We start from the raw sequence: 10167 nt of genomic DNA, 5'->3' as shown, positions 1-10167 counted from the left end.
TCAGCCTTCATTTGGGTTTCAGTAATTCCTCTCTGTTACATTGCCCTTGATCAAGCCCTACCAGGCCTCCTACACCCTCCTAGCCATTGATTTTAGATCACCTGTACCCTTGTCCCTGGGTTTGTTAACACCTACTTCCTTTCCTCCTCCTCTCCCTCTCCCATGTCCTCCCACCCACCCCAACTGTCAGTCCCACTGTTTTCTCCTCCAGATTGTTTATCCCACCTCTCTTATCTAGATAGACCTGCAGAGATAATAATATGCACAAAAAATAAGAGAGCAAAACAAAACAACAACAACAAAAACAATGGCAAAAAAAGAAAAAAGAAAAGCCTGTAAATAGTTCCAGGTCTGTCTGTTGACCTTTAGGAGTGTTTTCTGGTTGATTCTGATGGGGCACCAAGTACTTTTTCACACTAGATTTGCTTGTTCAGGTGGCCCCGGTATATGCAATCTTCTTCACCAACACCAACTCGAAGGCATCCAGCCTTGGGTCTCCCTTATTGATTGTCTAGCTTTCGCACACATGTGAGACAATTGAACATACTATGGCTTGAGTCACTTGCACCTCAATCCTCAAAGTGACTCTTTGCTTCTCAACATCTTAAAGAGCCTTTTGCTGCAGATTTTCCCCAGTGGAACATGTCCTTTAATTTCCCGACTATCGCTCCCATCTGCTTCGAGAGTGGAAGTTAACAGCTTCAATCGTCTGTTTATCGTGGTGTGGCTAATTGGCTCAGCTGTGAGGATGTTGGTTTCCTTGACATTGAGGGGCAATCCATAGTGAAGGCTGTAGTCTTTGATCTTTAGCAGTAAGTGCTCCAAGTCCTTCCGGCTTTCAGCAAACAAGGTTGTGTCTACTGCAGTCTCTTGTTATAAGTCTTCTTCCCATCCGGATCGTGTGCTCGTCATAGAGCCCATAGAGACCTGCCGATGATTTGCTCAGCACACAGACTAAGGATGGTCCATCTGTATGCACCATTCCTGATCTGAAGCCATGTAGTCTTACCCTGTTTCCTGGTCTTACCCTGTTTCCTGGTCCACGTGTGGGTTCCTCATGAGCACTGTTAAGTGGTTCTGTATGTTACAAGCACAATGTCCCTTGCATCCCTACATACTTCAGCATGCATTTCCTAAAAGCAAGGCTATTTTCTTCATAAACCCAGTACCATGATCAAAATCAGGAAATTAGAAGTGGTGTCACATGACTATCTAATCTGCAGGCCTTATTCAGATTTCACCAGTTGCCCCAATAATGAACTTTTTCGCAAAGGGTCTAGATCATTGCAATGCGATGAACTATTATTTAATATGGCTCTTCTAGCCATAGTCTCTGTAACCCACACCAAGCAACCTTTTCCTATGGGTCTGAGTCAGAAGGTAGACAAGACACTGAGAGGATTATATGATTCAACTGTGAGTGATTGGTAACAGGGTTAATTCTGGTCATCCATCTTGTTGGGCATATAATGAACCATCTCAGAAGCAAGAAGAGTGGGGATCTCATTAGCAGCAAGAGAGAAGAGCCAGGAGTGGGTCACATCCTTTGTCCCCTGAGATCCCTGCACATTGGACCTCCTTGATCCAGGAGACAGCTGTGACACCAGAAGGGCGTCAGGATTGTCCACCTAGCCAGAGCAAGTGACAAGGCTGTAGCTGTCCCAGTAAAGCTGAGTGCTGTCAAGCAGAGGGCTGACTTTTGATGGTCCCTCTAGGAAGGAACTAATTGTTGTTTCCTGAGCATTTTTAACCTGTTAAATTCCTTAATAAGCCCCCAAAGCACGAGTACTGTCTCTGTGTTCCATGTGGCCATTGCAATGAATTATCAAGCCCAGCCGAAAAGGAGAGGGAGCACTGGGGGAGGGGCCGTTGGTATCAGAATTGGTAGGAAGGTAGGAGGGTGGGGCATGCCTGATCTCTGCTTCCTTCCTGGACATGGACTTTGGTCAGCCAATGCTGCGGACAGTATTTTCCTCCTCCCCATCCAAGCATCGTTTTCTTCTTTACAGGCATCAGAAGTGGGAGTCGTTGTGTCAGCGCCAGATTCATGGGACGCATGGGAACGAGGGGCATAAGAAGTCAAACTTTTGATTCTTAGAGGGTTACTCTGATTACTGGCTACAAGGAATGTCAGAAATTATATGCTTCAGCTGAGGGGAGAAAAGCTGCTTCTGGCGTGGCCTGGAGTTAACGTGAGGCTGGTTAAGCAGGATGATTGATTGGTGCAGAGGCCATATGCATACAAATAGACCCGGTCCATGGGTGGAAAACAGAAGATTGAATTTGGGAATTATGCAAATTAGGGCTATGTGTTTATCTGACTACACTGTGGATATAGAATGTTTCTCCTACTGGTATTAAAAAGAGGCCTACCTGTGTGATGGACGTCCTGATGACCGTGGTTACAGAGCGCTTGTAAGCGTAGACTGGATGGGCGATGTTAAAGGGGGAGTTAGGAATCACCCACAAGGAGCAGACTTTATTTTAAAACAGAAGCCTCTGGAGGTGGGGGCTCGGTGGAAACCCAAGCCCCACCCCAAATTGTGGAGAGAACAGGAAACTTTACATGTGAAGAGGAGAATGGTGGTGGGGGGGGGACCTGGCTTTTATATTTTTGAAGAAGCAGTTTGCCATTGATGCATCTATGCAGGGAAAGCCTGTGCTCATCAGAGAAAGCCCTTTGGGGACTGAAGGTTACAGGGAGCCAGCGAGCAGACCGCCGAGTGTGCTTGTTGTGTGGACCCCATGGGCCCACTTGTTGACAGGATGGAAGTAGGGGAAACGCAGCAGTGAAGAGGCAGGCTGAGTTTGGACACGTTTGCCCTGGTCCACGGATCCTGGAGTTGAGAGGAGAGGAATGGCTGACTGGTCCACAGTTCAGGAATTGTATGAGAAGGCAAGTTGGTCTGAAGGGGCAGGGAGGGGTGCGTGGACTCTCAAGCTTGCAGCGGGTGCCCCTGTGCCGGTGAAATGACCAGATAAAGAGCGAAAAGACACCGGGCAGTGTGCCCGGCTGAAATGTGATGGCTTGCTCTGGGCTGAACTTGGCTTATAGATGCAGATGTCCAAAGTTCCCATAGGAACAGGAGATCCTTCAGATCAAGGATTCCTCAGCGAGTTGACTGATAGGGATGGGAAACAGAAATCCACTATCTAGAATAGTGGGAGGTAAAGACATGAAGTGGGTGGCTGCCATGCTTTTGTGGGTGTGCTTACAGAAAAATGATTAAAGGAGGGAAGTTAATTATTCATCCATGAAAGGGACAATGGCTACAAGAGCCAGGGGTCACCTGTAATGCAATTATTTAGTAATGCAATTATTTAATATGACTCTTTTCGCCATAATCTCGGCAACTCCTGCCAAGCTACATTTTCCTGATGGGTCTAGGTAAGAAGGTGGGGGGAGATACTGATCGGATGATATGATTCTGCTGTGCGTGATTATTAGAGTTCATGGCCATTGCCATCCTGCTGGCTCTAAGATGAGCCATCTCAGAAGCAGGAAAGGGGGGAGGCTCTCACCACCGGCAAGAGAGAAGACCTAGGCATAGAGAGTATCTTTTGGCCCCCAAGATCCCTGTGCATTGAACCTCTTGCACTCAGGAGAGAGCTGAGACAACAGGAGTGACAGGAGAACAGCAGAACCGGAGCCATGCAGTGAGACAGAGTGAGGGGCTTCCCAGCCCAGAGAGCCAGGAAAGATGAGTGCCTTCAGGCAAAAGGCTGGCTTTTGGCATGAGGTGTGCCTCAAGGCACTTAATCAGGCGGGAGATAAGTTTGCTGAGTGCTTCTGGACCGAGGCTTATGATGGAGCGGCACACCTTTTGGGCATGTATTGGCAGACCCAAAAGAGCTTTGTAACATTGCACAAACAGGGCAGAGGCCAAGGCACCATTCGGCTGAGGGGCCAAATGCCAGCAAGGGGTCCGTCTGTGACCACAGCTGATGAAAGGTTGTCATGCCCAAATGATTGCATCCTGAGCATTTGTAACCCGTGAACTTCCTATTAAACCTCATAATCATGAGTACTGGCTGTGGGGTCTATGTGGCCACTGCAATGGGTTCTTGAACGCAGTGAAAAGTAGAGTGTTGTGGGAGGGCCTTTGGGTCACATTTGGTAGGAAGGTTGGCAGTGGGGTGTGTCTGACCTCAGCCTCCTGGAACTGGACCATGGTCAGCTGATGCTGGTGATGGTATTCTCCTTCTCCCCTCCGCGTAGTTAGAGAAGATTAAGCAGCATTTTCTTTTTTACGTCACGCATTACAGTCTGGTGTCATGAGTCTCTAGTTTCCTATAGTCTGGGCTAGTTTCTCCGCACTGCTTTTTCATAACAAGAAACAAACTCACTGCCATTAAGTCCATGCAGGTTCATAGAGATCCTATAGGACAGGGTAGAACTGTCCTGGTGCGTTCCCAAGGCTGTAACTGTCTATGGGCGTAGAAAGCCCCATCTTTCTCCCTGGATGCCTCTGGTGGTTTCAAAGGACTGATCACATTCTATGGGTCGCAGCCCAACACATAACCACACCACCACCAGGGAGCCCTTGTTCTTTAACCTGAGATGTTTTTTAAAGAGTACAGAGCAGCTATTTTTGCGGAAAAGCCCACCCCCATCCCTCCCGATGTCTCCTCGTGCTGAGATTTGGGTTCAGCGCTCTGCACCGGGAAACCAGAGTTGATGCTGAGCCCTTCCCCACCACTTTGAATCGGGGGTGGGGGGGGTGGGGGGTGCTGCCCATGCCCATGACTCGAGTTACAGGCCGTGGTGCTTCATTCTCATTTGCTGAAGTTGCTGGGTCCTGGGTTTCTCCGCTATACAGACGCTATTTTACCCAACCAGCAGGTGGTAGGGAGACGTTTTAGGTGTGTGCAAATCCAATTCGCCTCCTGTCTCTCATCCTAGTCCTCATGTCCATGGATGACTTCTGCCTTCTCAGCTCTCACGGCCGTCAAGTCAGCTCTGACGCCGAGTGGCCCTGGGAACAGAGAAGACCTGCCCCTTGGCGTTTCCAGGGTGATAACTCTTTATGAGAGCAGAGGGTCTTATCGTTTCCAGGGCCCGGCTGGTGGGTTCGAACGGCTGACCTGGTGGTTAGCAGCCCAGCACATAACCCACTACTCCACCATCTCAGCCTCCATCGGCATGATGATGGTTGTGAAATGAGGACTTCTTTAATGGCAATGTTCCTTAGATGTTGTCCAGCTGGCTTTCTCCTCGCCTTCCCCTTAATGATGTCAACATGGAATTGTGAACTCCCGTTTTACTCAGTGGGCTTACAGTGTTATCCCCCATTGCCACTGAGTCACGTCTGACTTGGCAGTCCCTGTGTGTCACAGACCTGTGTCCCGGAGGGTTGGGAGGTTGATCTCCAGGCCTTTCTTCCACGTGCCTGGGGTGGACTCAGTTCAAAACTGAGCCTTCTCTGTTGGCTGCACCCAGAGTCTCCAATCCTTGAGCAGTACTTAGGTTGATGCTTAAATTGTTCCCAGATTTAGCCAGTAGGACCTTTACAAACTGACCCCTAGATCCTTCGGCCCAGTCCCTGCGACTCTGAGGTTCTCACTATAAACACGAAGCCTTTCCCCAGATGTGGTGGGTCTTTCCTTGTCCTCCCTTGCCTTCCTGATGCAGTGCCCTGCTAGCATCGTGGGTGATGGGCTGCTAACGGCACGGCCAGCGGTTCCACACTAGCAGCTGCTCCACCGGAGAAAGAGGAGGCTTCTACTCCCTTCCCAGAGTTACATTACAGTCTGGGAAACCCACCCGGGGAAGTTCTGCTTTGTCCTATTGCTAGTGAGTCAGAATCCACTCGATGGCAGTGAGTCTGGATTGGAATCCGCCTTCCTGAGGACTCCTCACCAGTTTCTCTGCCTCCTTAGAAAGCTGCTGTCCACCTACCATCCCCCCCTTCCTCCTAACCCCACCCCCTCCTCCCCTCAAGAAACAGGATTTTCCAGCAAAGAGACCTCACCCCTGACAGGCATTAGCACAGCGCTCTTCAAACACAGGGCTGTTTGACTTTAACACACCACATCAAGCAGAGTCGATCCGCCACAGAGGACACAGAGGTGGGTGGACGCAGCCATCCAAATGGTATTTGCTTTTCCCTTGTGTAAACTGGGGGTGGTGGTGAGAGATTTGCCCTTTGCTTCTCTATTGCTCTTTGATACTCCAAAGAGAAAGCCAATTTTTATGCCAGTCAGTAATAAAGGGCACCCGACAACTGAGTTCTTTCCTTTAAGCTAGCTGTCAAAAGTAGGAGGGGGGGAAGTAATAAATAATAAAGGGGAGGAATCAGATAAACTGCCTATTTCAAATGCAGTCTTCTTTCCCCCACCCCCACCCCTCATTTCCATGCATCACATGGATGAGGGACATGCTCTTTTGCACCTGGAGAGAGAATTCCCTGCTAAAGGCAAAATGTGGGTGGCCTGATATCCAGGGCAGCCTAACTGTAGCTAGGGGCCACTCAGGGGAGCAAATGCATCAGTCCCACTCTTGGCAACGGCTCTCTCTGCTTGATGGACTTTATTGGGAGAAGGAATGTCAATGGAAGGAAAGGAAGAACCAGGTGAGAGGCACAAGCTAGTTCCAGAAGAGGCCAGGTGTCCTGCGCTTGGGAGAGATGCCGCCAGGTGTCCCCATCCCCACCCCCACCCCTGGTATGGGGCCAGGTGTGCAGCCAGTCAAGGTAGCATGCCCGCAGGTATTGACAGGAAGAGAAACTAGAAGTTTGATCTTAAAAGGGGAAAAGTTTATCAAAACATCCTTTCTATAATTTCATGGCTACAGGGCCTGCGGTTTTCCTGGGGGAAGGCGCGCTTCCTCAAAGCCACAGGGGAGGTGAGAGTGCTGCGCGAGGGCAGAGGGAAGTGGTGGTTTGAGAGCTGCGAGGAGTCTGTCTCCACAGCCGCGGAGCTGCCAGGCTCTGCCTACCCTAAATCCGCTATCATCGAGTGGCGATTTTTTTTCATGGATTAATATGACATTGCTTCAGTTACTATCTTATTATCCACAACCGCTCCCCCCCCCCCTGCTTCTCAAACATTTCAAAAATGAATTTTTCCCATTTCTTTCACTATTTTGTTTGCTTGGGTTTGCCACCTGTCCTCGCTGATGGCGTAGTGGCTACACGTTTGGCAGCCAACTGCAAGGTCAGCTGTTCATAAGCACCCCCCACTCCGAGGAAGATTGAGGCTTTGACCCCAGTAAACAGTCCAGCTTAGAAAGGGTTTCTTCAAAGTCAGAATGGCCTCCAGGGGAAAGAGTTCTGGTTTATTTCCTCGTGATATGTTGTCATTTGTTTGTTTTTTAAAAATTCCAGGATCAAGAAAGGTAGCGTGGGAAGCGGCAGGATTGGGGGTCAGGGCGTTGGAGGGCAAAGGGGTAATTAAGACAGTGGGAGGAGGGCCTGAGGTGGGACAGAAGCAGGTCTTTCGTGTTCCTCTCACTTACCCAACTGATCTATGAATGCCCAGGGAAAGATGTGGAGAAGCGGAGAGCAGAGATCGAGAACAACCTGAGGCTCCAGGGTTGAGGTCCGTCCTCTAAGGGTGAGGGCTGAGAGCAGGCATGTCATAGGTGGAACCCCGCCGACTCTTCTCTGTAGTGCTTGTGTGCAGGGCTACCATCCACATTCCCTAGGAGACACTGAATTCAAAACTGGCTCAGGTTCTCTTCAGCTCCTCGCCAGCCCCCACCCACACCAACCTAACCTCCCAAGCTTTCCTCATTTGTGCCACTGGGGCAAAAATAACACACAGGATACATGAAAGGGGGCAGGGGGGGGGCTACAAACATCCGAGAGCTCTGACTCATGACTGGATCAAGCCGGAGTTCCTAGTAATGGCCTGTCTCCCCTCCAGCCACGTGCTGTCAGGAAAGAAACAAGGACAGCTCGTTTGAATGCTTGGGAAAGGAGGAGAGCTTCCTCTGAGCACACCCCCGACTCTGTTCTCTCCTTGTCACGCTTTCTTTTCCAGATGATCACACAGACGAATCCAGATGGGGTGCAGGTGCTGTAAAATGATACAAAGGTAATGTCGGGCCCCCTTCCTGGAAACAATCCCTTGTCAAGGCCATGCATCATTCAGGGCCCCCCCCCCCCCCTCCAGCTCAGAACATGAGTGGGAACGGGCAGAGGGTGCAAAGCTTGGAACGGCTCTGACGCTCTGGAAGAGGATGTGTGACCTTGATTGGCAAACGCTCTCTGGTCACTTGTGTGTGGGAGCCCCTGGAGACTGGCCCGGTTCTCAGAGGTGGGATTTGGCTGGGGTGAGAGTGGCGTTTCTCCAGGAAGAGCTCAGGGTTCTGAGAAAGCATGGCACTGTGGCACTGGAAGTAGCTCGCCCAACCATATGTGCAGGTGCCATTTTCTCCATACTTCCGTTTTTGGAAATGATGGTGATATCAATAGAAGTGTGCACAAAGGAACAAAATTTACTGATGAGCTTGCTCCCTTCCAAAGAAAACTCTACCTCCTGGTTTTATTCCAGATTCATACATATAACATTAGGAGATACATTGTATCATTGCATTACGTGTGGCAGTGTTGTTAGGTAAGCATTGGACTGCTAGCCACAAGGTCACTGTTTCAAACACCAGCCACTCTGCCACCAATAAACCATCTGCTCCCCTGATTTGCAAAGACCACAACTCTCCATAGGGGCGCTGTGAGTCTGAATGGAGCTGGTGGCAGTGAGCTGAGGTTTTTTGAGTCTTTGTTTGATTTAAAAGCAGGAGCCCTGGTGGCTTAGAGACTTACAAGTTGGGCTGATGACCTCAAGGTTGGTGGCTCAAACCCACCAACCGCTCTGGAGAACGATGGACCTTTCTGCTTCTGAAAAGATGTGCAGCTCAGAAGTCCCCAGGGGGCAGGTCTACGCTCTTTTAAGGTCACCGAGAGTCAGAATCAACTCTATGGCAGTGACTTTGGGTTTGATTCCATTTAAATACACTTTACATGTTAGGCTGCAGTTCCACACCACCAGCTCTCTGCGGGAGAAAGATAAGTTCGTCTCAAAAGCCCAAAGCCCATCGGACAGTCCTGTCCTTTAGGGTCGCTACGAGTCAGAACTGACCCTATGGGAGGGAGGGAGACATGGATTTCAGCAAGTACGCCTAGAAATAAATGCCCCCGCACACGTGGAAAGCAGCAGAGTGTGTGGTGGGAAGTCGTAGTGCTCATCTGCCGGAACCTGGCTGACCTCCCGTGTTCTCGCCCGCAGCTATCTCTTCGACCCCGTGCAAGTGCCCTCCCCTGGCTTTGTCAACGAAGCAAGCAGCTACAAGCTGGACGCCGAGGACACAGTGCGGTTAAAGGACAAATGGAGCAGTGAGGGCCTGGAGCGCACGCAGGGCCTGCACAACGAGGGCGTGCGGAGGACCGGGAGCCGCAGCCCCGCGGCCAGTCCCCCGGAGCCCCGCAGCCCGCACCCAGGAGCTCCCCCTCAGGGGGGCCCAGCGGGGCACCACTGGGGGCTGAAGGCGGCTGATGGCGTCAACGGGGTTGGCCCCGCAGCCACCCTGCAGCCGTCTGGGGATCCCTGGGTCGCGCCCCAGGGCAGAGGCTCCCTGGCCAGTAGCGCCCACGATGTCCATCCGGCTTTGCTGGCCCTTGAAGGAGGGGACGCGTGGAGTGACACATGGCCGGCTTCGGAAGAGCCTCCTGTCACCGCCAGCGGAGACGCCAGAGCCCCCTCGGAGATGGACAGTCCCGCCGGGGACGCGGACCTGCCCGACCACGTCTTCCAGTTACCGGCCCCCGATTACCCTCCACTGGAATCCTCGGCCCCAGCCATCGCGGACCGCGAAGAAAGCGGCTGTCTTTTGGGGGACCACACGACGCAAGACCCCGCTATGGAGGGCCAGCTGGAGAGAAGATGTCCTCGGGTCCTGGCCGCGCCCGGGAGGAAAGAAAGCTGCGACCCCTGTCCCCAGCCCGCGGGCCCCAGGGTGGCAAGGCTGTGCTTCGGGGAGGACAGGCCTGCCTGCGCCCCGCCTGCGTCTGCGGGCCGTCAAGGACCCGGGCGGGAGGGTGTCGGCGGAGGTGACATGGGGGACCTGGGGGACGAGGATGCAGCAGTGGCTGAAGCCCTGGCGGCTCTAGAAGCTGCCACAGCGGGAGAGGACCTGGAGGAGGCGGATTAGGGCAAGAGGCGGACAGG

The 10167-nt window shown here is 51.7% G+C and overlaps 1 protein-coding gene across 3 annotated transcripts in view; it reads left to right on the top strand.

Annotated features, from left to right (window-relative positions):
* The window catches only part of CUNH4orf19 (chromosome unknown C4orf19 homolog), a 102199-nt gene extending 92045 nt beyond the window's left edge, over positions 1-10154 (top strand). For 2 of the 3 annotated variants that reach the window (XM_045284211.1, XM_045284210.1), the window contains exons 3-4: positions 7984-8037; positions 9229-10154. In XM_045284211.1, coding sequence (XP_045140146.1) covers positions 8006-8037; positions 9229-10150 — 954 coding nt within the window. In that variant the 5' untranslated portion in view covers positions 7984-8005 and the 3' untranslated portion in view covers positions 10151-10154. Of the gene's footprint in view, positions 1-2064; positions 2416-7983; positions 8038-9228 lie in introns of those variants that run through there. The other variant, XM_004706351.2, reaches the window with a different exon arrangement.
* Positions 10155-10167: the final 13 nt, after the last annotated feature.

The sequence above is a fragment of the Echinops telfairi genome, unplaced genomic scaffold (assembly GCF_000313985.2).
Source record: "Echinops telfairi isolate 266 unplaced genomic scaffold, ASM31398v2 ScPeMD7_7468;HRSCAF=8506_0, whole genome shotgun sequence".
Taxonomy (NCBI): Eukaryota; Metazoa; Chordata; class Mammalia; order Afrosoricida; family Tenrecidae; genus Echinops; species Echinops telfairi.
The sequence above is the reverse complement of the archived record's forward strand: the minus strand, read 5'-3'. Positions and strand labels throughout refer to the sequence as shown.